This window comes from Notolepis coatsorum (assembly GCF_963971535.1).
Source record: "Notolepis coatsorum genome assembly, chromosome: 5".
In the NCBI taxonomy this organism is placed as follows: Eukaryota; Metazoa; Chordata; class Actinopteri; order Aulopiformes; family Paralepididae; genus Notolepis; species Notolepis coatsorum.
In genome coordinates this window covers 140582374-140609873 of record NC_140169.1, presented here as the reverse complement: position 1 = coordinate 140609873, position 27500 = coordinate 140582374, and the positions used below count along the sequence as shown (strand labels likewise).

General features: G+C 46.7%; 1 protein-coding gene across 1 annotated transcript in view; it reads left to right on the top strand.

Annotated features, from left to right (window-relative positions):
* Positions 1-27500, top strand: part of LOC311228387 (SAM and SH3 domain-containing protein 1-like) — a gene marked incomplete at its 3' end in the record, with an annotated part of 31356 nt that overhangs the window by 2748 nt on the left and 1108 nt on the right. The window contains exon 2 of the mRNA XM_084314294.1: positions 15005-15133. Coding sequence (XP_084170420.1) covers positions 15005-15133 — 129 coding nt within the window. The remainder of the gene's footprint in view (positions 1-15004; positions 15134-27500) is intronic.

Sequence of the window (27500 nt, the reverse complement as noted above, 5' to 3'; positions counted from 1 at the left end):
CATCCATCCCTTTTGGCTGTAAGACGAACACACTGGCACACAGGCTTGGATGGCGCCTCCATTGACATTAATGAATGCTTTTTTCCCCCCTCTTTTCTTTTAAAATTACAGTATTGTTTTCATGAGAGAAATTAACCACAGACCGCAGCATTCAGTTAGGGTGCCTCCTCATAGTTGATTAAAAGATTAAAGGTGCTGTAAGTGATATTTTTGTTCTACATTCCGACAGCCATCACTGGTATTATAGTGTCTGGTCAGTCAGTAACATGGGTCTTCCAGTTCCTCCACTCTGCAGTAAACACAAAAATACATTTCCCATTTATTTATCCGATCAGGAGAGAGAACTCTCACTAGTAAAATAGTCTAAAAAAAATGAATACCTAGTTTTAAACAAATGTGCTTGAAACAAGTAAAACAATCTGCCAGTGTAGTAAGCTAATTTGGCTTGGGAAGATTTCTTGAAATAAGTAAAAAAAAAATATCTAGGGTTCTCTCCTGATTGGATGAAGAAGAATGTGTTTTATGTTTACTGCAGAGTGGGGGGACTGGGAGACCCATGTTACTGACCAAACACACTATATAAGTGATGGCTGTTGGAATGTAGAGCTATTTAACACTTATTTGAAGAAAAACATACCACTTACAGCTCTGTTTGGTCTTGGTCGACCAAGCCTTTGTTAGTTTTCTCTTGGTTCGATTTTTTGGTTACTAAAATAAGTGCTTTTCAAGTTCAAATTTGTCTATTAAATCAACTAACGGGTTAATCAACAAAGTCCTTGACTTATTATTTGACTTTAAGAGTTTCTTTAGTCGAGGACGGTTTCGTCATGTTCCTTAGCTTTAACTAAAGTCTTCTTTTTAGAAGATGCCAGTTTCCACCAACGGCCTACGAGATTATATATATAAAAAATTTGTCCAAAAATGGCCTTTGCCACGCAATAGGACAAATGCAAATGAGTCTCGTGCTTATTCATTTCAGACAGAAGTCATATTTTGTAAACAGCTACATATAACATTTTCAACACCATTATCTCAGTGGAAACCATTGTAAAACAAAAAAAAAAGTCCAGTCTCCAATGTTTATGCAACCTGTGGAGTGAATGGTTACGGTCCAGCACAATGGACTCCTATCTCCCTGCCAGCAGAACGGCCATGCTATATATAGGCTAGCTGTTGTACTAATGTAATGCTTTTCAATGGCTTTTGTTTAGCTGGGGGGCCTAAATGAGAATGCCCTTTGGAATTGGGTTTTGTCTCCCTGCCTTTTGCAGCAGCATTGTTGCAGATGTGTGTGTGTGTTTGCACTCGTCTCCATACATGCGAGGACAAGCGTACATCTGTCCTCGTCAAGATCTCTCTACCTGACCCTCTGGGCGATGGCTTGTGTTGTCTCGGCATGTAGCCAAATCTGAGCGCTATAGAGAGCGATGAAACAACTCTGATGTTATGGTAACTCACTCACGTATTTTCGCGAGTAACAGTATTAGAGCGGTACGGCAGGCGCGAGAGAAATCTGAATCGAATAGCCGTGTATCATCTGCATACGTTTGAGCTTTCCCTAATGACATTCATCAGGGTGAACTGTAAATCAAAGGTAGACACGTATGGCCCGAGGTGTTGTTCTGAGTCAGTCCCTGTTTCTGTGGTTTACCATACTACTCAGCAGCCTGGGGAGAGCTGTGCTTTAATACGAAATACCTCAGTGAGCCAGTCATTTTATTTGCGGTCCAAACCGAGTAAACGGCCTCCCCGAGACAATTAAAAAAGAGTCGGATAGACGTAGGAACATGCAGAGGAACCGGAGCTGTATAGCTGTATGTCTCCACCACCGCCTTATGTTTTAATTTGGTTTTTTTTAGGTTTGGTTCCGATCCAGTGTTCTTCTGGAGACGTGTGGTTTTGCCTCTTTATGGTGTTTAGCATTGTTTCTTTATAATGTTAAATGAAGTTTTTGCCGAACCACAATAAAGGTGTACTGATGGAAAATTGCTCTCGAGGTATGCTAGTGTGTGTGGTTTTTGAAGCGTGTGTGTGTGTGTAGTTATGGAGATCCACCCTACCACTAATTGTACGCAGAACACGCGCACATACACCTTTTTAAAGCAAAAACCCACCAGAACACTGAATCTACACTCTGTAGTTGTACTGATCTTGGACAGTTACGTCAATATCTATTAACGTACTGTCGCCTGTCCCCCCCCCCCCCAAAGATGGAAATCAGAGCATCAAGACTTGCATTTGTGATGTCATCAAGTGACACATTTTGCAGCTGGTCAAATGTGTGTCCTAGAAGTTGTTCCATAATTCACTGTCTATTGGAGCAGCTTCAGGATTTAATCTCTTGATGACATCATTACAAGCATCTTGCCACTCTGGTATTCGGCTTAAGGCAAGACATGTTTTATATTCACAAACCGAAACTGACATGTACAGTGTTATAGAAATATTTAATAATTATAGCCAAGGCTACCTAAGGCTTTATTTTACTGTGTGCAATAAAAAATAAAAATGTTTGTTGAAAAAGAGTTGTCTAATGTTTTACACACTGGGCGAGAGTTTGTCCTTCTTGGAAGCCTCTGATTATACACAACAGACAATGATTTACCCTGTGTAGGCTTTGCTTAGAAATAGCTCTTGAGACAAGAAGACCATTGTCTTCATCTAAACATGTGTTTAGATGAGGCAACGTCCCACTTTGTTTTCGCCCATGTAACACTTAGCGCTGACTGGTATTCACTGTCGAGCCTTGCTTAAGCCAAAGAAGCTAGCTTGTCTAGTACTTCAAATCACAACCATGCCAATCTTTGGCTGACTTTGCCATATCGTGACGCAGACGAGCCTATAGGTGTGACTTGGTAGACCCGGGTCAGACTTGGAGCAGCTATGCTCCTGTGTTTCCCCTCCCTGGCCAGGCTCATTGTTGAGGTCAGGCAGAACGCTGGCGGAGCCCCCTCTCCTCTCACAGACGGATATCCTCAGGATGCCCTTCTGGAGGGGGTGTGGGCCGCGGCCTCTGGCCTCCCCTTCCCAAGCAGCCTTCCCTCTCTGGCCTCCTCTTCCCAAGCAGCCTTCCCTCTCTCGTCTCCTCTTCCCAAGCAGCCTTCCCTCTCTCGTCTCCTCTTCCCAAGCAGCCTTCCCTCTCTCGTCTCCTCTTCCCAAGCAGCCTTCCCTCTCTCGTCTCCTCTTCCCAAGCAGCCTTCCCTCTCTCGTCTCCTCTTCCCAAGCAGCCTTCCCTCTCTGGCCTCCTCTTCCCAAGCAGCCTTCCCTCTCTGGCCTCCTCTTCCCAAGCAGCCTTCCCTCTCTGGCCTCCTCTTCCCAAGCAGCCTTCCCTCTCTGGTCTCCTCTTCCCAAGCAGCCTTCCCTCTCTCGTCTCCTCTTCCCAAGCAGCCTTCCCTCTCTTGTCTCCTCTTCCCAAGCAGCCGTCCCTCTCTCGTCTCCCCTTCCCAAGCAGCCTTCCCTCTCTCGTCTCCTCTTCCCAAGCAGCCTTCCCTCTCTCGTCTCCTCTTCCCAAGCAGCCTTCCCTCTCTCCTCTCCTCTCCTCTTCCCAAGCAGCCTTCCCTCTCTTCTCTCCTCTCCTCTTCCCAAGCAGCCTTCCCTCTGGCCTCCTCTTCCCAAGCAGCCTTCCCTCTCTCCTCTCCTCTCCTCTTCCCAAGCAGCCTTCCCTCTCTCCTCTCCTCTCCTCTTCCCAAGCAGCCTTCCCTCTGGCCTCCTCTTCCCAAGCAGCCTTCCCTCTCTCGTCTCATCTTCCCAAGCAGCCTTCCCTCTCTCGTCTCCTCTTCCCAAGCAGCCTTCCCTCTCTCCTCTCCTCTCCTCTTCCCAAGCAGCCTTCCCTCTGGCCTCCTCTTCCCAAGCAGCCTTCCCTCTCTCGTCCCCTCTTCCCAAGCAGCGCTCCCTGTCTGGCCCCTGTCCCAGCCCTTCTTCCCTCAGCCAGACCTCCATTGCATTTTAAACATTTATCTTCTCGGAAACATCTCGCAGAAGATACCATTGTGGATTTATACCCAAATGACTAGCGCCTCCTCCCTCCTCTGCTTCTTCTTGTATACTTGTCTCTCTCGTATTACTTTCTTCACCCGACACATTTCATCATCATTGGCCTCTCCTTCCGGATCTATGACCCCTGGTTATCCTCAGGTGCAGCTGCAGGTCGTACATCCAGCCAGGCCAGGAAACTCCATTCAGGCCGCGGGGCCGCATAGGTGCTGACGTCGTGAGTGAGTGGGTGGGTGGGTGGGATGGGGACACGGGTGGAGGAGGGCAGAAGGCCATTGTCCTCCTCCTCCACCGCCGAGCTGAGCCCTGGCTGCGCGAAGAGCCTCAGGGGGACGGCGGGGTCGAAGGAGGGGGTGGAGGGATTTCTTAACCCCCCCCGCTTTCATGATGAAACGCGCGCACCGCCGGGCAGGTCTCTCGCGGCTCAGGTTTTTCCCCCTGATGATGTATCCATGACTCAGGAGGAGGAAACGGGAGAAATCTGTTGGTTTGTTTCTAGTGATGCACGATATATTGGCCGCCGATATGGCCGTTTTTTTACACATATCCTTTTTTTTTATATTTTTTTAATTTTTTTTTTAATTTTTTTTTAACATGTTTTGGCCTCAAATAGTTTCAAAATATCAGTCATTTCTGAAAATAAGTTACAAAGGTAAAAAAATTATGCGTTTTGGAAAATAGCTCTTTATTTGATTATCATAAAAAAGTGTTTTCTATACAGAGATATCGCGACATCGGTAAATATCGGTATCGGCCAGAGCAGCAATATTAATATCGGTTATCGGTATCGGCCACAAGTTTCACATCGGTGCAGCATCACTATTTGTCTCCACTCCCGAGTGGAACCCCCCCAGTACAATGCAATACAATATAATGGAGTGGGTGGCAATTCAGCAGCCCGTCCTGCGCTCCTGCTGCAACAAGCGATCGCACCGCTCTCGCCTTTCTTTTAGTGTTGTCACGATACTGGAATTTCGACTTCGATACGATACCTTGAAAAGTATCGATATTATCGATATTTTCGATACAAAAAAAAATATATATATATATAAATATATATATAATAATTTTTTTTTTAACAAATTTTGCTTTTGTTGCTGGTTGATTCTCCTCAGCTTCTCTCTGGTACTATAAGAGAAGATAAACATAACACTTTTAAAACCCTTTGTTTATCTTTAGATCACACATTTAAAAATAACTGTGCATCTCACTTCAATCATTTTTATTGCAGAACATGGTATTTTCTCAAACAGACGGATGTAAACACTGTAATCTGTGTTGCATGTACCTGACCAACTGAACTGTTATTACAGTCATATTCCCACTTAACTGAATGCACATGTGTGTGTGTGTGTGTGTGTGTGGACTACTGTACTATTACAGGTATTGAAATGAACAATGCAACTTCCTTATTTATTTTATTTTATTTTTATGAATAATGAAATATCGATATTTCGGGAAATGATTATCGAAACCGTTTAAAATATTCAGAATCGATATGTATTTTACTTTTCGATATTTTTGACAACACTACTCTTGCGTTACATCAGATATGTGACTCTACTGTCGTCCGTGGTCACCGTCCCCCCCGTCCCCCGGAGGACTGCCGGTCACAAGGCTATAGCCCCGGTAACAATAGTCCGCCATGTACACCACATCTCGACCCCCCCCCCCCCCCCCCACGTGACCGAACTCTCCCCCCCCCCCCCCCCCCCCCCCCCCCCCCAGTATGACAAACGGCACTGTCAGGAATGTGTACCTAAAGCTCTGGAGCAGAACAAACATGTTAGGCAGCACAGCAGCACTAATGGTCTTCAGCCTCCTGGAATGCCTGCGCGGCTCGTTACGGCAAACAAGCACTTTCTTTGAGAGTGCGCGACATCTAGTAGCATGATTCCGTGGTCGTGGACGACGTGAATTGAACGTAACTCGATTGAGATTAGCTCTGCAGCTTGGCAAGCGATTTCTAAGCACGCGAGACGAGGTCCCAAGAGGTTGGTGAGCCGATGAGTTCTGCCCTGCTGCATGGCATGCTGCTAAATGGATTTATTTTTTTAAGATTTATTTTTTATAAATAACTTTATAATAGAAAAGGCCTTTAGTGTGAAAGTGAGTAACTGTGCTTCCTTTCAGCATTCCGTTCAGCCGTAGAGTACCGTCACTTTGAGATTGTCTTCATGGAAAGTGACAGAAATAACGACTTGCTAACTAAAATGATTTGTTCTGTGAAACTTCCAGATGCGTGCCGCGGTGTTACCCGCCGGCAACAACACAAATGTGTTCCACCACATTTACCCCCAAAAAGAACAAACCCCGTAACTGGCACAGCCTGTGACCCCAGCACAATAATTGCCAGCACTAAATGTTTCCTCCTGGCTGTTTGGTCCTTTTTGGGGGCGGAGGAATTGTGCCTGCATCCCGTTTTTCTTTAAAGGAAAACTCCCAACATTTTGGGAAATTAGCTTATTTGCCATCTACCCTGGAGTTAGACAAGAAGATGCATACCTTTTTCTTCTCTGTGCATGCAGTGGGAGTAGGAAGACGTTGGGAACTAGGCTAATGGAGGAACCTACTTCCAGTGACTGACTCTTAGGGATGGGTACCTTTCACATTTGAACCGATACGGTACCGGTACCTGTGAATCGATACCGGTACCCAACGGTACCTTTTTTCGGTACTTTAGTCTCAAAAATTTTAATTGACCTACCTCAGTCGTAAAAGAAAATCCAAACTTCAAATAACTATTTCGACCGTTTTCGGCTTGCCATTGCTCCGACTGCTTTGTTGTTGAATCAAGTCAAATCCTAGGTAAGCATATATTGTGCGTGTGAACGTTGACATGAAAAGAAAAAAGGTAAAAAAAAATGTATTAATTCTTTCTCGGTATCTCACTTGAATTGATACTCTGTAGTACCGACGTGTTTCGGTTCGGTACCTCAAAAGTACCGAATTCGGTACCCATCCCTACTGGCCAGCAGGCGTGGGGCGATACGAGTTACTCACCATACCTGATACGATACTGTAATGAATTTGGCCCCTCGATAACGGTAATATCACGATACCCCGATATCTGTGATTATAATCAATATATTGCAAGATTCTTTTTTATCTATGATTCATCACAATATCTGTGATCCCCAACGGGATACAGGAATATATTATCTCATCTTATCTTAAGAAAAAAATACCCATAAAAAGGCAAAAAGATGGAATTATGTATTTATTCACAGAATTGACATGAATGCTTATCAGATCTTTTTAGTGTACATCACAAACTGGGCGATTGTACCTGAAACAATGTACAACAAATTGCATCTACCTCTTTAACAAACACTGACCGCAACTTGATTATTATTAACTATTAATTATGTCCCCAACGGAAAACGTTGTTACCGATTCTGCAATAACAATTCCAGAATTTCCCCAAGGGGATCAATAAAGGAATAACTTATCTTAAAAACTGCATAATTTAATGTTTACTTTTCAGTCTATTCACCTCATACTGTATATATATTAGTGCTGTCGATCGATTAAAATATTTAACTCGATTAATCACATGATTGTCAATTTTCTTTTTGTACCTTAAACAGCCTTAATATATATATATATATGAGGTGTTCATGAGGTGATATATATTCTATATATATGTACCGGTATGTATATTTTGATACTGGGTGCCAGTGTATCGCTAACGTGTCTCACAAGAGGAAGTTCGACGATGTGACGCAGAATCATTATTCTTTTGTCCCGCCCCTACTGGCCAGAGTCAGGTTTACATGCAGAATGAAACGCAGTCAGTGCTGCTGGGGCAGAATGTACCCATTTTAGTGCTCCGATTCACGAATACCGTCTGTGTAGGTTAGGCCTCACGCTGGGCCCGAATGAAGCCCCCACACCACTGACCTCTCACCAAAGCGACGGTGTCTGTGAACACCCAGGGTGGTGAGAATGATAGGAATGCTATGGCTAATTGATTAACCGAACAGGGGTCACTGGGCCTCAATGCCTTTCCCACCCTCCTCGTCCTCTCAACCACGCCGTCTCACGCGGGGTGTGGGGAGCCCACGCCTTTACGTCGTCCACGCAGCCACCGTTCCCATCCGGAGGGCAGAAATAACTTGGCTCATCTCCGCGGGGGCGTTTTTTGTATATTGGAATCCCGCCGTGGGTGTTAATCAGCGCCACATTCCCCTTTTACTTCCCTTGAATTCCGAGTAAATGAGACGTGCAATGTCTCGATAATGGTTCAGTTAGCGTTGATGCATCATCACACATTACTGGCACATTCACATGGTCTCTGTCAATGGCAGCATTTTGTCCCGTCATGTGTAAAAAACCACCTGCCGGCTACTCGCTCAATCGTTTCACAGTAGTGTCGGACTTTGGGAACGTCGGTGCTTGGAAGTGTGTGCTTACGGGAATAACTCAATAGCATTATTAACAACAGCATTTCCTCTTAAGCTGTTGTTTGAAGTCGTTGCGTGAAGTGGGACCGCACCGCCGACGTGTGATCTGTGGTGGAAGAAGTACACAGTTCCAACTTCCTTTTACTTTAAAGTATAGAAATGAAAATACTAAATAATTACCTACCTTTTTAAAAGTACCTCAAAATTGCACCTAAGTGCAGTATTTGAGTAAAAGTACTAATAATAATAACTATAATTTCCATCGCTGCCTACTAGACTGTTAGTCACCATGTTCTGGTCGGGTTCAGCTGAAAAGGAAAGCAGGAATAGCCATTCTGAGAGAACAACCATGTCTTGGACGTTGTCGAGGAGAATGCTTGGAATTTCATTTTCTTGAAAGCTGACACACTGACTCAGGCACACATTTACACCACACACACACACACACACACACCTACACACACACACACACACACACACACGGGCCAGGGTGTTGTTTCATATCCTTCTCTTACATGATGACCTGATTCGGACTCACTCTGGTGTTGACGCCTTGCACGCCCCGCGGGCGGAGAGAGAGAGAGAGAGCCGTTGCATCAGCTGCAACAATTGTTTTCTTGTTTTCGAGGTCTTCGTCCACAAATACACATTTGTTGGGCCTGCTGTACCGAGCAAGGATTCCTCGACAAATAGTTTCCCTAATGTGTTCATTCGTTTCCTAAATTGGATAACGCACGCAAGCTGTTAACGGGACAATTTTTAGGACGGGGGGATTTCGTCGCAGGGTCGGAGGCGCGTTCCTCTTGACGCAGCAGACACGCCCCGGCCAGCGCCGTGGGCAGACGGAGACACTCGACCGGTGGATTCAAGACCTCTCTCTCACTCCATCGGTTCCTTGTCGGATAAAGGCTGCCGTTTAAAAGCATCTCATCCCGGACGCGTCTAGTTTTTTTACCAACCATTTCCAGTTCCGCGTTCGCGTTCTGCGATCTGATTGGCCACTGACGTTTCTGGTGCGATCTGATTGGCCACTGACGTTTCTGGTCATGTGACATGTGCGCCCAATCGCGTGACGCCTGTTTCTGCGCCCATTTCCGCCTCGAACAGCCTAGTTTATCACTGGTTAAGCTTAGGCGACTCTTTCGAAGTTGGTTAAGGTTAGAGTTTGGAATCAGGGCTGGTGTTCTATTGCCCTGCTCTAAGACAAACTAACCTTAACCAACTTCGAAAGAGTCGCCTAAGCTTAACCAGTGATAGAAACAGGCGTCACACGATTGGCGCAGATGTCACACGACCAGAAACGTCAGTGGCCAATCAGATCGGCGAACGCGGAACTGGAAATGGTAAAAAAAACTAGACGCATCCCGGACTCCAGATGTCATCCTACCTCCTCGACCCCCCCCCCCCCCCCACGGCTTCCCCAAGTCAGCATGCCACAAATCACCCCCTCTCTCATCCAACCACCCCCCCAGCCTGCCATGTGGACCATTGTCAGACCCTCGCAGGCTCTCTCCCATATACACCACCACCACACACACTGCTTCACTCTGAAACGTAAACACCCAATCACTCATCTTCAACACTCCTTCGAGGCCTCCCCCACCCAAGTCCTCCCCCATCATGCCCTCCTCACGTGGTTCTATCGGTCTGTCTATTTATACACAGGAATTGTACACGTCGCGCTCTTGATCTATCACACAAATTCCATGGCCCCCACACACACACACACACACACACAGACACAAATGCATATAGGGTATTATGTATCCAATAGGACTATAGGTCAGGTCATATGCCTTTTTACAAGGAGCTGTGTGGGCATGTGCTTTGTGTTGATGTGGGGGTGGGGCCCCTCCTCCAGGCATGGTCCCGGCTGAGGCAGCTGTGTATAGGAACACCATGAGCTCATGGTAGGGGAGGAATCTCAGGTATGCACACACATGTAAGCGCACACACAGAGAGACGGAGGGAGGGAGAGAGAGAGTAGGGAGAGCTCGTTTTACACGCCGGCTGACAGCGGCGTATAGCTTTACCTGTGCAGCATAGCTGAGCCGGTATTCATTACATCAGTCACAAAGGGTGAGGTTTATTAGCCTATAGATTCTAAAGGTCTACCATGGCACGTCCAAACCAATCCGTCACCGCTAAGAGCCCGGCATCACACCATCCTCGGGTCAATCAAGAGTACGATGGAGAGAGAGAGTAAGATAGGGTTTCGGATTGTGTCCCCCCCCCCCCGGACGCGAGAATAGCCTGCGTCAGCTTGCTGTGTGTTTTTTTGTTTACGGTGATTAAAACAACCTGTAACCCTGTTCTCAATAAGAGCGCGCTGTAAAGGGCGCGGGTGAGGAGGAGCGGGGAGGGGAAGCGGGCGTTGCGGCTGCCCACCCCGAGGAGGAGCGCTCCCGCTGGGACTCTCCTTGGCCGTCTCTCCAACCATATGTCTGGACGGAGCCGAGCTGCGCTCTCCAGTAAAATAGGGCGGGCGGATGGAAGACTTCCAAAGATCGAAAGATCGACTTTGAATCTCGAGGAGCGAGAATATGGGTCTTGTTAAGTTAAAAAGAGGAAAGTCCCATTACGCTCTGATGGAGAACCGGTTATTGTGTGTTTTTTCTCCTCCTCCTCCTCTAACTCTCAAAAGCCCACAGAGTTGGATGTATGGATAATTGGCTTTTGTGGGTTTGTTTTGGTCCCTCGATGTTGTTTTTGAAAGCCCCTCAGTGTGTGTGTGTGTGTCTGTGCGTGTTTAAGTGTGCGTGTGCTCGCCCCGATGTGGGGCCATGTCTGAAGAAGCCCCCATGCCTGTGTGTGTGTGTGTGTGTGTGTGGATGGCACGCTCCACAGTGCCCCATTCATCTGTGGCCTGGCACTGGCATAGTGAGGCCTGTTGAGAGAGACAGAGACTGAGAGAGACTGTTCGGACCCTTTACACAGTGACTCAATGCTAGCTGTCTGCCTGGCACAGATTAGATCAACACTCATTAATATTCAACAACAGCCAGTTAGCGATCACCATCGCCCTATCGTAGAATGGCCTACATTTAATTTTTTTTTACCCATACAGGAGATGGGAGGGAGACCTCCACGACTGGGTGTGTCCATTCCACAAAGAAAGGGAATCGATTCTTTGATTCTGGGCATTTTTGGAAAATGTACTCCTCAAGTTGTGGAAGACTCCCCGGAGTGGAGCCGACTCCGATGTTTGTGGATTTGATTCTCCGCATGTGGATATTGTTGCACTGTGTGTCAACGTGGGAATCAAGAATCACAAATAAATAACGGGTCTAGAGTAAACTTTTGTTCCCCACCACCATGCGGAATCGGAATCGATTCGAAAACATTTCTGGAATGAAATAGCCCTAGGAGAGGGTCCTCTAGAGTCCACAACTACAAGATCTGTGCCAAGGTCCATAACAGTACAGCATTATCATGTTTCATATTTATCCATAGGCTATATATCATTTGTGTTCACATTCTCTTGGAGCTTTAGCAGAACCCCTAGATGCAGCTGTAGCATCATGTAGAAGACCTGACCGACTCGAGGTGGTTTCTATTTGCAACCTAAAAGTCTTAAGACATAATATCTTTATTTATTTTTATTATTTGGAATGTCCCAAACACACGTCTTCCCAACACAAAGGCCGGAACTGCGCTGGTCTAAACGGCGGCTAGCAGGAAGAATGTGTTTAGGTTTGCATTTTGGAGAATGTTCGAGAGGAGGTAAAGGGCATCCCTGATATGGCCCTCGATGAAGAATGGACTCAGGAAAAGACCTCGGGTGGCCCAAAGCCATTATTCTGGGGGGGGATTTGATAAGGAACAAATGAATACCTAAAATATGCACGACAAAGACCTGTTTATAGAGGGTTATTATTATTGGAATGGTGTGTACTGTATGTGTGGAGTGTGCGAGCCCTGGGCAGACGGGATGCTTGGTTGATGATGTGCAAGGAACAGAACGTTTGCCACATGTACGTCCGCGTGTTTTCACGCTTGTGGTGGGAGCCTTCGAATGAATGGTATGTGTAGCCTACGTCCCAGTGGAGAGGGAAGAAACGGACATACACATGAAGACATACATGCACATGAAACAGACACACACATGAAGACATACATGAAACAGACATACACATGAAGACATACACATGAAGACATACACATGAAGACATACACATGAAACAGACATACACATGAAGACATACACATGAAGACATACACATGAAACAGACATGCACATGAAGACATACACATGAAACAGACATGCACATGAAGACATGCACATGAAACAGACATGCACATGAAGACATGCACATGAAACAGACATACACATGAAGACATACACATGAAGACATACACATGAAGACATACATGAAACAGACATACACATGAAGACATACACATGAAGACATACACATGAAGACATACATGAAACAGACATACACATGAAGACATACACATGAAGACATACACATGAAGACATACACATGAAGACATACATGAAACAGACATACACATGAAGACATACACATGAAGACATACACATGAAGACATACATGAAACAGACACACACATGAAGACATGCACATGAAACAGACATACACATGAAGACATACACATGAAGACATACACATGAAACTGACATGTACATGAAACAGACATACACATGAAGACATACATGAAACAGACATACACATGAAACTGACATGTACATGAAACAGACATAAAACAGACGTACACATGAAACAGACGTACACAATAAACAGACATCAATGCACTCGCACATCAATGATTACAAACACACACACACACGCATTCTTTCTCTTAAGATCTTTGATGGAACAACTCATCCCACATGGTGTTGTCGTGGTCGCCACTTCCACTCACTTAGCGTCGCAAATACTATAGATCATGATGGCAGCCTGGGAAGTGGTGTTCGTATGGGTGCCATCATCTAGGGCTGGGTGATATGGCCTAAAAATAAAATCTCTTTTTTTTTAAATCCGATTTACGATTTTAATCGATTTTTTTCTCTTAAACTATAAACGCCAAGGAAATCAAATCAAACCAAGATGAATTTCCCCATTGGGATTGAAGTGCAAACCTAACTTTCACCAATCTTCACTTACAAAAATAATAATTATATATATATAAAAGGTTACTCTTGATCAAACAAAGATGAATGTCCCTATTGGGATTAATAGTGCAATAACTTGCTTTTTCACCAAACTTCACTTAAAACCAATAAAAGGTGCCTCTTTATCATCAAACAAGAATGAATGTCCCTATTGGGATTAATAAAGTGCAAATCTGACTTTCACCAAACATCACTTTCTTTTTAAATAAAAGGTGACTCTTGAAATTATTATTATTTTTTAATCGATTTAAATTTGTCAAAATCTTCCTAAATCATTCATTTGAATTAATTGATTAAATCGATTAATCGCCCAGCCCTAGTGCCATCCCACTGGCATGCCTGATCTACCTTACTACATGCTTGGCTGTTGTTGGCGTGTGATATGGTTCTAATTACTAGTGAATGTGACGGTGATGTTTATTTGATCGTTGGGTCTTTTGCCAGGCCCGAGGGACCACTGAGCTATGGATATGATGGAGCTATGGCTGGGCAAAATGGGCATTCTTTAATATATATATATATATATATATATATATATATGAGTAACGGAGACTAAAACGGATGCGTATATGACGCAAAAACCCAACCCACAAAAAAGTATCATAATATTCAGATATTTTAAAATATATATTTATGTATCATGATATCCGCTCATAAAAAAAAGATTACATGTCAGATAATGAATGTTCATCATCATATCTGGCTACATGGGATCAGGATGTGTGATACTGTATGAAACTGAACCAGGAATCTTCCAACTGACAATTAACATTTCTTTCATTAGACGCAAAGATTGTGTATCACGGTTCACAGGTCCATGATGCAATAAGACGGATAGACAATAAACCATGAATATCAATGTATTGCCCAAGTGTACAAGTAAAATAAATAACAATTGGTTCAGAACTTCAGGATAGAATAGAATAGAAAACTTTATTGCCATTTCAACACATGGTTGATTGGGATTTGTCTTGGTGCCAGCACATACAGTACATACATTATAAAAACATACAATATAAAAACACAAGAATACATTCAATACAATCCCCACAATAAAAGTTTTACACAAACAATTAAAAAGAGAAAAAATGCTACAGTACCTAAAATAGCTCAGTGTTCCAGTTTAAAGTGCATATTGCCTTAAAGTGCCGGTCGGCTGGTGGTAGCCCTTGTGGTACAAAGTGCCTGTGCATTTGGACTTGAGTTCAGGTGACGGACAGCCTCGGGATATGTACTGTTTTTAAAACGGGATGTCCTGCACCTGAGACTTTGGAGTCTTCTGCCAGAGGGAAGGGGGTTAAAGAGGTCGTAAGCAGGGTGAGAGGGGTCACTGATCACCACCTCCCCTTTCCGCCTGATTTGTGTGGCATAAATGGAGGCCACAGAGGGGAGACAAGTAGAAATATAGGAGTCCTAAAGGCTGTTGTTTAATCTCTCTCTCTCTCTCTCCTCTCTCCTCTCTCTCCAGGATGGTTCTCTGGGCAACATAGATGACCTGGCGCAGGAGTACTCTGAGTACTACAACACTTGCTTCAGTGACGTCACCGACCGCATGGAGGAGTTACGCAAACGCAGAGTCTCTCAGGAGCTGGACATGGTGAGTGGACGAGCACACATGCACAGAAACACACACACACACACACACACACACACATGCGCACACAGCAACGCACACGCACAGAAACACACACACACACACACACACACACACACACACACACACACACGCACACAAAAACGCACATGCACAGAAACACACACACACCCTATTAGATTAGATTAAAATGTATTGTCATCATACAGCACAAGTACAGTACAACGGAAATAAGTTTGGTAAATCTATTCTAACCATAGTGCAAATGTAACAGTAAAGTGCAATAGTAATATACAATGTACAGATGATTCAACTGGATATAAAATATATAAATTAGTACTAATGAGTAATGGCGCTAATCGTATGTGTAGTATTAATATGTACAGTGATACAGGTGTGAAGACCACATGGTAGTAAGTCATACTGGCCAGTCAGGGCTGTCAGAATAAATATCTATTAACATTTTCTGAATTTGGAAGAGAAAAAGAGTGATTTTGAATATCAAACAGTCGAATGTTAATAAAAACATTGATATGAGGTGAATGTCTGTACTAGGGTGAAAGAAACAATCCCCACTACCAAAATGAAAGTTTACCCAAATCAAAAACCCTGGGTAGACAAATCCGTCCGTGAAGCTCTGAGAGAGCGCACCAAAGCATACAATGACGGCCTAGTGGCAGGCAACATGAATGACCACAAGGTGGCGCAACACAACGTAAGGAGGACAGTGTCAGAGGCCAAACGGCGCTACAGGGATAAAATTGAACTCCAGTTTGAACAAGCTGACTCTAGAGCTATGTGGCAGGGGCTCAAAACGATGACAGACTACAAAGGCGCCTCCCTCAAACTGAACAATGACATCTCCTTAGCAAACGACCTCAATACCTTCTATGCGAGGTTTGATGCTGGTAATAACAACACCAGCTCACAAGCCTCGGCAATGGGGGGGGGGGGGTCGGCTGCTGATGGAGGCGCAGTGTTCAGGGTAACAGAGCATGAGGTGAGGCGGACCTTTAAAAAAGTGAATATCAGGAAGGCAGCAGGTCCGGACGGCATCCCCGGCCGCGTCCTAAAAGTCTGTGCCGACCAACTGGCCCCAGTATTCACTGACATATTTAACCTGTCCTTAGAACAGGCTGTCATCCCCACCTGCCTGAAGAAGTCCACTATTATCCCTGTACCCAAAAAATCCAAGCCTGCTTGCCTCAACGACTACCGCCCTGTAGCTCTCACCTCCATAGCCATGAAGTGCTTTGAGAAGCTAGTAAAGGGCTACATCTGCTCCTCCCTCCCCATCAACATGGACCCCCTGCAATTTGCATACCGCCCCAACAGGTCCACGGAGGACGCCATATCCCATGTGCTGCACACAGCAGCATCACACCTGGACAAGAGGCAGGGGAACTATGTGAGAATGCTATTCATCGACTACAGCTCGGCATTCAATACCATAGTCCCCTCCATACTCATAGCCAAGCTCAGGGACCTGGGCTTGGGCTATGACCTCTGCCAGTGGGTCTTGGACTTCCTGACTGGCAGACCCCAGGTGGTGAGAGCAGGCAACTGCACCTCCTCATCCATCACCCTCAACATAGGGGCCCCCCAGGGCTGTGTTCTGAGTCCCCTCCTCTACTCCCTGTACACACACGACTGTGTGGCTCAGCGGAGTAGCAATACAATCGTCAAATTTGCTGACGACACAGTGGTGGTGGGCCTGATCTCTGCCAACGACGAGAGGGCCTACCTGGAAGAGGTCAAGGTCCTGGCGGGATGGTGCCAGGAAAACAGCCTCTCCCTGAACGTCAGCAAAACAAAGGAGATGATTGTGGACTTCAGGAGGTCGGGGGTCAAGGACTACAGCCCCCTCAGCATCGACGGGGCACCGGTTGAGAGAGTCAACAGCTTCAAGTACCTCGGAGCCCACATATCCGAGGACTTGAAATGGACCATACACATTAACAGTGTGGTGAAGAAGGCACGACAACGCCTCTACTTCCTCAGGCGCCTAAGGAAGTTCCAAGTCAGCCAGAAGATCCTTAAGAACTTCTACTCATGTACAATAGAGAGCATCTTGACCGGCAACATCACCTCCTGGTTTGGGAATAGCACTGCAAAAGACCAAAGCAGACTACAAAGAGTGACACGTTCAGCCGAACGCACAATTGGAGGGGGGCTCCCCACTCTCCAGAACATTTACAACAAGCGTTGCAAGGGGAAGGCTAAGAGAATTATTAAGGACTCGAGCCACCCGAACAACTGCCTCTTTGAACTGCTGCCGTCAGGCAAGCGACACAGGAGTCTCAAGGCGAGCACAGAAAGACTCAGAAGTAGCTTCTATCCCCAGGCCATCAGGCTGCTAAACGAACAATGAATGAACACTACACAACAACAACCACCAAACACACATAGCACACACATCCACACGCACACACTCACTTTAAACAAACACACTGTAGCACCCACTACACACACTTTATAGCACACACCCACTTTAAACAAACACACTGTAGCACCCACTCCCCACACTTTATATTTATGGATGAAGGATTGCACTACAACTCGTACACCTTACTGTAAATTGTACCTAAAATTGTACCTCATCCCATTTCTGCTTTGCACTAGATAGTACTGTACATTAGTACACTGCATAGTATTGTGTATTGTATATTATATGGTAACTCAGAACATTGTACATATGTCTATACCGAACAACTGTGACCTCATTCTTCTTCTAAATTCATGCTATATTATGTTATTATGTTATTTGATACTATCTTGTCTAGCACAGTCTCTGGAGCGTAACAGTAAGAAGCATTTTGTATGAAAGTATTCTGTACTTCTGTATGACAACTATTAAAGAACTTGAACTTGAACTTGGAATTGAAAATGCAGCAATAAACGGGTGCTACAAAGAACTATGGAAAGAACTGCTATGGGTGATCGGGGGAACACCAGAGATTATATTTATGTAATTTCAAAAAGTCGGTGGCAAGTTCAATGCTACTGTTAATTTCAGCCTTATTCATAATAAGTGGTGTCGCAACCACAACCCTCCACGCACTTCTCTCGCCTCCAGGGCAAACGGCCACTCTTCTCACATCCTCTCTTAATCCACTATAACCTCACCGATCCCCCACTGCGTGTTGTCCTGAATTAGCAGTAGGTCAAACTACACATATATGCTAGACATATTGCACATATCTGCATAGTGAAAATATAAGTATTGAACGTAGACTACAGTGAATACGGCAAAAAAAAAATGTTCGGACATATAGCCAATTGGGACAGATATTGATTGTATACTCAAGACAAGGATTGTACAGAAGAAATAAAACATAAAAAAAAAAAAAAAAAATAGAAGGTAAACACCGGGTTACACCTCACCACATATGTAGACAGATTAACCAGCCAGATAATACTAGGTAAAAAAATTGCTTATGGGGTGTGTCAATTTGAACCCTGTTCCCCAACATAGGTAAAGAAACGACCCCCCCATGTTTTATAAAAATCGAGCTGTCGAACCCCTTATGACGCACCTTATTTTCTCCATCTTAACCCTTTCACCGCCGCACTACCAAAACGGTTAACCCTTTCACTGCGACAATTCACAGAAGGTTAACCCTTTCACTGCCACACGACAGAAAGTTAACCCTTTACTATCACACAACCGACGGTCGCCGTAAAGGGTTAACCTTCTGTCGTGTGGCAGTGAAAGGGTTAAGTAAGTGCAAAAAATATCCCTGAGCCACATGGAGTGGGATGGAGGAGTGGGTGTAGCTCTTTTCTAAAGCTTCGTCGATGGCCTATGTTCCTTTGGGAATTTAAAGGCCTAAGTAAGTAAGTGACCCCCCCCCCCCTCTCAATGTGTGTTCTGGAGTCCATGTGGTGGTTTTGGATGGGGGGTTGGGGGGCGGGGTGTCCTTTGAGTAGGATGTAGCCAGGGGTAGGGAACAGCCTTGGTTGCCAAGCTACCGGCGAAGGTATGGAAGAATGCCTCTGGTGTCGCAAGAGAGAGAGAGAGATAGAGGGAGAGGGAGGGAGAGGGAGAGGGAGAGGGAGAGGGAGAGGGAGAGGGAGAGGGAGAGAGGGAGAGAGAGAGAGGGAGGGCCTCACTCCACGCCGCGCGGACCCACCCAAGTGGTCCGTACACCGCGCGCACTTTCCCACCGCCGACGGAGGAATAACCGCGTTGATATGCCAACGTCGTAATTGCCCTGCGCAACTCTATTCATGCCGAATTGGCTCGGTGGCGCGGAACCCTTTAAAAAAACAGCCAGTTGCACGCCTGAGTCTAAAACAAATGTGTATTTCAGGAATGGGAAAAATTTAATTTATTTCATTTTTGAGTAGCGGTCAGTCAGTGACACAAACGGGCTGCTCCGCGCTGCTGCCAGAGAAGTGTCCACATCTTGTGTTTTCCGTCTGAGGGCGGATGGTCGGGGACTGTAGGACAGGATGTTTCTGGTCCCCAGTGTCCCGTGTCCCGGGCCTATAGCTGGTGCTCCACTTAGCCTGGACCTGGTTGAGCAAGAGGCAGCCAACTTGGAAGAAAAGAAGCCCTCGTCAGCCCTCACAAATAATGATGATAATAGCGGAGCACGAGGGTGCGTTTACAGCCCCCCCAAAATAAGTCCTTCATTAGTGGAGCGTATATACCAACGATCCATTTACACAAAGTTCCCCCTCGTCTTCACCACTCTGGCACGGATCCCTGTGTTCCTCTCACTTGGGACTGTCATTACCGATTCTCCGGGTCTAAACAAGAGGCAGAGCAGAGCTCCTTGAGGTTAGGACGGAGGGTGGATCGTCGTTAAAGGAAAATATATAAAAGAGACAGATTGTAGCGTCTCTGCCTGCGCGCTCTCTGGGGGTATAGCCTGCAGACATGTGGTTCTGGTTGCGTTGACAGGTAGCGCTCGGATGAGGATCGTATATAGGTGATTTACAGAGCCTGACTGACTGACTGACTGACTGACTGACTGACTGACTGACTGACTGACTGACTGACTGACTGACTGACTGACTGACTGACTGACTGACTGACTGACTGACTGACTGATCGACTGACTGACTGACTGACTGACTGACTGACTGACTGACTGACTGACTGACTGACTGACTGACTGACTGACTGACTGACTGACTGACTGACTGACTGACTGACTGACTGACTGACTGACTGACTGACTGACTGACTGATCGACTGACTGACTGACTGACTGACTGACTGACTGACTGACTGACTGACTGACTGACTGACTGACTGACTGACTGATCGACTGACTGACTGACTGACTGACTGACTGACTGACTGACTGACTGACTGACTGACTGACTGACTGACTGATCGACTGATCCTTTTCTCACAGCTTTCCCAACAAAGCATGTGCCAACGGCGTCATCCGTGGCTGTGGATAATGACACGTTTGACGTATCTGGTCACGTCTCGCTAAGCGCTCACACAGTTCACCCGCCGGTGCATTCCCGTTCACATTGTGTGTGTGATTTATCGCTTCACTTTCCGCCCCGGAGGAGAGAAGTGGGTCACTCTCTCTCTCTCTCTTTATCTGCACGTCTCTCTCTCTCTCTGCACGTCTCTCTCTCTCTCTCTCTGCATGTCTCTCTCTCTGCATGTCTCTCTCTCCCTCTCTCTCTCTCTTCCTCTCTCTCTCTCTCTCTATCTCTCTCTCTCTCTCTCTCTCTCTCTCTCTCTCTCTCTCTCTCTCTCTCTCTCTCAGGCCTCATCCTGAGGAGATACCGTGGGGGCGGGAGGAAGCCATGGGGGGGGGGGAGGGGGGGGGGGGGGCTAGAATCTACTACCCGGAATGGAGAGATGAGAAGAGCTGACTGGGATGATGACCCCACAGCCTGCGGTCCAGCACAAGGAGGTGGAGAGAAGGGGTGGAGGAGGCAGAGAGAGGAGAGATAGTGGAGAGGAGGAGGAGTGGATAATGTGAGAGCCTGCAGCTGCCCCCCCCCCCCCCCCTGCAAAGCTTGGCAGCGAAGATAGGAGATGGAAAGTAGAGAGAGTATGAGGATATGAGGAGTGAATATGAAGGATATCTTGTGGTTAGACGACGGTTTATTCAGAGCTCTTGTCTGACACACACAGGCCGGAGGAGAGGAGTCCACAGAAGATTGACTTGACGTTAAACACCACGCTGCCTCTCTGGGGTGAGATGATGATGCAGAGTTTGCGTTTTTTTAATTTTTTGAGCGAAACATTGTACTTGAGGTAAACTAAAAGTGTAGTCTCTTTTTCCACCTCTCTGCCGCTTTTAACAAAGAGTAATACATCGATGAACCCCTTCGGGTCAATGTTTTTTCTTTTTTCTCTCTCTCTCCGAATTCCATCTTGAAATTCCTGAACTCCTCCATAGCTTTCAGTGACCAGTGGCCATTGTTACATCATCATCTGTCGAATCTTCAGTTCTGGGAATTCCATCCCACACGGGGAGACCACCAGACACCCTTTTACAAAGGGTTAAAGAGATTCCAGAGTCCTCCTCTTGGGCAATATTGTTGCAATATCATGTGCTCAAGAAGGGCTCTGGTGAACCGGCTTCTCTCCCAGCTTTCATTGCTCCATTTCCCCTCCGGCCTGTGTCCTGTGTCCTGGACACCCAATAGACTCTCGGTCTCATTATCCGTGGAAAACTGAACAGAGGGAGGGAGAGAGAGGGAGGGCAGGGTTCGCACGAGGTCCTCGAAGTGCTTAAAGTGATGGAGGCCCTTAAAGTCGAGGCCTGGAATTCCTTGACAACAGCAAAACAATTTAAAGGAAAACGCCAACATTTTGGGAAATTAGCTTATTTGCCATCTACCCTGGAGTTAGACAAGAAGATACATACCCTTTTTCTTCTCTGTGCATGCACGTAGGAGTAGGAAGACGCGCACCGTTAGCCTAGCTTAGCGTCAGTCACTGGAAGTAGGTTCCTCCATTAGCCTAGTTCCCAACGTCTTCCTACTCCTACTGCATGCACAGAGAAGAAAACGGTATGTATCTTCTTGTCTAACTCCAGGGTAGATGGCAAATAAGCTAATTTCCCAAAATGTTGGAGTGTTCCTTTAACAAGGTGCTTAAAAAGCTCTTGAAATCCAAATCAACCATTCACATTGAACGTTTTGCTTGTACACACACTTTGTTTTAAGCCATAAATGTTGGATCAGATTTTTTTAAATTTAAATTTAAAAGTGAATTGTATCCCTTTTTAAATGCCCTTTTTAAAATGAAAAATAGTGGTTAGAAAAGTACTTGAAAGTCCTTGAATTTCATATTGCAATGTCTGTGGGGAACCCTGGAGGGAGGGAGATGCCATAGAAGAAGTTTGACATCCAACCAGAGTGCAAATGTAAAACGGCAAAGTGTTAACCCTTTCACTACCATAATGGTTAACCCTTTCACTGTCACACACAGGGTGATAGTAAAGGGTTAACCTTCTGTAGTGTGGCAGTGAAAGGGTTAAAGTAAAGACTATTGTTGTGGCGTAACACGTGTTGTCCAGTAGCTGATGGCTGCCAGCCAGTCTCATCCAGCCGTCTCCCTGAGGTACAACGGGAGTTGATGGTGAGAGAAGGTCACGATGCCAAAAAAGACCAAGACTGATGGGGTGGTATTTAGCGCAGCCGAACCCCCTGTGGGACCTGGCCTTTTTTTCGAGGAGGACCCGTCACTGGTAAAGGTTACAGGAAGGTGGTGACGCCATCAGGACTCCACAAGACCTACCGAGCCTCTCCGGCCATTGTCTTTCTCCTTTTCTCTCCATCCTTTTCTTTTTGTTTTGTTTTGTTGTTTTTTCATTTTCGTAGCTCTCCCCCTCCTCTTCTCTCCCTCCTGGCCGACCTTTGGTCACTTCAAAGATCACCTTTAGCTATGATGACCTTTTTGTGGTCATCACACCCTCTCCCAGGCTAAAAGAGGAGGGAGAATGGAATAGAATAGAAATACTTTAATTATCCAGAGGGACATTTTACACTACACAAATCGCTCACATTAAACATTTAGATAGAACAAAGTGTCACGAATAAGAATAACAAAACAAGCGAGGGTGGAGTGAGACGGGACAGTGGACACAGTGGCAGGCTGGACTCCGCATCATTCACAAGGGACCACACGGTTAACATTTGAGACCGGTATGGTATGTCTCTGCATCTCAGAGAGAACCTACTTGTGTCCAAGTCTCAGAGAGCAGTCGGTCTCCACATCTCGGAGAGCAGACGGACTGACCACTGTGGCCGGCTCTGCTGCCGGTGAACTGACCTCACGCCCTCATGATGAAGCCCCTCATGGCAGTGGTCTGCCCCCCCTGGTCAAAACGATGACACCAGAGGAAAAGGGGAAGAAGTGTCAATATTTCACTTCTTTTCCCTAAAACTTATTTTCTTTTCACCAAGTCTTAACGATATACTGTATAATTTCACTGTCCAGATTTGGTCTATTTTTCCTTCCCTCTCCCCGTTCACCCCCTAGACTGTATTCTCGCAATTTTTTTTTTATCTACTCTTTCTCCCACTTTCAATTTTTCTCCCGTCCCCAATTTTCGTATCGTCCAATTCTACCCTCCCCTGTCTCGAACGCTGTTAGGCCATGCCTCCCACAAGCCGGCTGCAATGTGGACGAAGCCTTACATCACGTGTCCTTTCCGGTACTCGAGGAAGCAGCCGTAGCATCTTTTCACCTGCACAGCGCGATCTCTCAGCGTCGGGGGTCTGCGTGGGAGGGCACGCCGCCCCCGTCGCTTCCTGATTCTGCTGCGCAGGCGCACCAACCGACCTGTAGGAGTCGCTGTCCACAACGTCCGATCGCCACCATCAGCTTTCCCACCCCTAACACTGCCAATTGTGTTAGTATGAACGACCAGCCAAGCTGATAGCAATGCGGAGAGCTGGGCTCGAACCCAGCGTCTCCTGCATTGGTGGTGAGCACCTTGCCCACTGCACCACCTAGCCGCCTTCTCGCGACATTCTTGAGATTCCTTCTAAAACTCGTCGACACCCAAAACAAAGCCCCTGCCCGCATTTCTTTTAATTCACGCAACACTTATCCAAATCCCCGGCGGGGGTCTGCCCTGTCGACTAAGTGGTGTCGGTCGGTCGCTCTGTTGTGCTTTTAGAAGTGAGGCTCTCAAAACGCAGCCCCATTAAGAGCTGATGATGGAGGCTCTCTCTCTCTCTCTCTCTCTCTCTCTCTCTCTCTCTCTCTCTCTCTCTCTCTCTCTCTCTCTCTCTCTCTCTCTCTCTCTCTATCCGAATACCCATTTCCTGCCTGACCTCCGTTAGGCCCTGTCTGCTTGTCTTGGTGTTAGTATAATGAGCACAGCCATGAGACAAAGGGTTAAGTAAACATCCCCCTTCTGGGAAACGAGACCTATGGATTAGCCGCCATCATCACGCACGGCACGGCCCCCCCCCCAGTTCCTCCATAGATTCTATGGAATTGGCCGGTTCTCACTGTAAGAATGGATCAGTGGGACGGTGCTACTTAAGCCTTCTTGCTGGAAGTGATGGGGCATCATTCTATAGAAGCGAGTGTTCAGCAGTCGGGGTGTTTTTTCACACCTATAGTTCCGTAGACTGTGCGATTTGGAGGGTGACGTTTTGGTTAGGGCCCCCACATAGTCGGGTGGAACGGTCCGCGCATACTCAAAGCGCAAAGCTCCCCGGACGTCCACGTCGCTCACTTGGTGTGTCACACAAAAGATTGCCTCAGCAGCGTGTTGGTTGACATCGACCTGCATTAAATGTGACACAGATCTGCATTTTTACTCTGAACACTCACTCCGTGCCAAGAGAGAGTAGGGCAGGATCATGGTTAAATGGGTAGGATTGGGTCCGGTAAAACTTTGGCAGGTAGATGGCGCTAAATTTAGTTTTACTATCGCTAATCGTTTGATGTATAAAACTGCCAGTTTTATTAAAAAATCTCGGAAAAAACTGAGATAACCTAGACTCTTTATTTTGACATCGGTGGACGACGCCGGGACAAGAGTGTAAATAGTGTGCAAGGATTGTGGGAAATGTAGTAAACTGGCACGAGAAATGTAGGAAATTGGTCCGCTCGCAGTACGCCCAACTATGTGGGAGCCTTTAGCGTTCACACTGCGCTTCGTCGAGCGTGCCGAGCGCTGTAAACGAACCTCGCATGGCCGAAACGGTCTCGGAAATAATGGAGCAACACCACAGATTTATTGCGGTCTTGGGGGTTTCTGGTTTTGAGGTATGTTGTTTACTCTTGGTTGCCGCCAGGTCGTGCCGGAATAATTAAGCATAGTGTATCTCTCATCGATCTAATCTGACAACACACATTCCCTCATACAAGCCCAGATTTCATTCATGTCACACTGGTGGTATGTCCCCAGAGACTGTTAAACGTTCTGTTCTCAGTCACCTGTACGCATGTGAAGGAAGAAACCACTTGTTTCAAAGCGTTTGGACTTAGTAGGTGTCAAGAGAGGTGAAGTCCTTGACTCCTCTTGTAAACTCTCAGGCCTACGACTACATTAAGACGCGTGCAAATTAGATAATATAATATAAAATATATAGAAAGAGGTTAATAGCCACCGTGCCTCCAGAGAAAACGTAGCCAGGTGGCCCAGGACGCATGCATGTTCGTGCACCGCTAACGGGGCGTGACTGTGTACCTCCCGAGCGATCGGAATCTCAACGTGTCCTCGCTTGCGTCTTTTGGGGCGCGTGTCCCCACCTGTATTTAGATCCGCCCACTTAGCGGACCACACTTGGTAGATCCGCTGAGACGCGTGTCAGATCGCGGGGATAGAAGCCACTGCAGTGGATGAACGGCACTGGAGGACGTGATGTTATACGTACACCAATCTGTACATCACTTAACAGAATACGGCCGTAGGAGGGGGGGGGGGGGGGGGGGGGTGACTTTAATCAGTCGTTTTGGAATTTCTGTCTGGAGGCAGATACAAAAAAAAGAAAGCATGCAAAGTCTTGTTTGTGTGGTCTACGGGTTTGTGTGTTGCAGGGTCCTTGGGAAGATTAAAATCACTTGTTGCCGCCGCGGCCTCCAGGTTGTTTAGTAGCCTTGTCTTTTTGAGAATGTAAACACTTTTGACACGAAACACACAAATCAGCAGCCGGCGCTGAGCGGAACCACTGGGCCTCAGGAATGCTGCTCCGTAATGGTTTGTGGCTGCGAGGCCCAACGGTCTGTCTTCTTCACGGGGGGGGGGGGGGGGGGGGGGGGGGGGGCGGTCGTTAGGAGTCGGGTTCAGACGTGCCTCTCGTGTTGTGTTCTGCCACGGGGGGTGAGGTGAGGTGCGTAACGGGGAGGGGGAGGGGGGGGGTGGATGTGGGCTAAACGCCCCCCCCCGGGGGAAGTAGGTCAGTTCATCGGGTCTACAGCCTACAGCGCAAAGAGACAGAGAGTCCACCATCTTGGCGTCCTCTCCTGCTTATTTATCCCCTGTGTGCACAGCGTCCTAGCATGTCAGAAAATGACACAAGACGGTGTTGCCATTGTTGCCACAAGGGCTGCTTGGTTCCTTTGGGTCTTGGCACTTGTGCCGGTGTTACCCTAACCCCCCCCTGTGTAATAATAATAATAATAATAATAATAACTTGTATTAGCAGTAGCATCAGCACGGTATTATTTGTAGTTTCCTCGCACGCTTTATTCGTCAGTGGCGGCGGGATTGCGCGGCGACCCCGTCATTGGAATTTCTAATAACTCCGGTATTTTGTCTTCAAATACCTAAAACAATGACGGCCCCTCCGGTGAAGCTTATTAGTTTAGGAACGCCTTTACAGTGTGCTGGTCGGGACACACGCTGGCTTTTACCGCGCGCACAAGGAAGGACACACACACACACACACACACACACACACACACACACACACACACAACACCCTGAAGCCCGCCTGGAAGGGAAGCAGGATGGCCTGAGTGAGTTACTCCCGTAAATGGGCATGGGCACGACGCGGCTCAGGGGTGGCATGGCATGGCACACGGCGCACCGTGGTCGACCTGCCCGCCGCGCGTCTGGACTTCTTCCTTCTCACTCTCTCCGCACGTGTGTCTGTCAGTGTGTGTGTGTGTGTGTGTGTGTGTCCTGCCAGTGTGTGTTGCGTGTGTCTGTCAGTGTGTGTGCGTACATGTGGCCGATGTGTTATTAACACTCTGTGGGCTCTTCAGGATCTGCCGGTCTCTCTCGCTCTCTCTTTCTCTCTCTCTCTCTCTCTCTCTCTCGTTCCTCCTCTCTTCTCTGTGGCCTGATCATTATTTATTTGATCTCTACTGCTCTCTTTCTCACTCTGCTATCTCTATCTCTCTCTCGTCTCCTCTCTCTCTCTCTCTCTCTCTCTCTCTCTCTCTCTGTCTGTCCATCTCTCTCTCTCTCTCTCT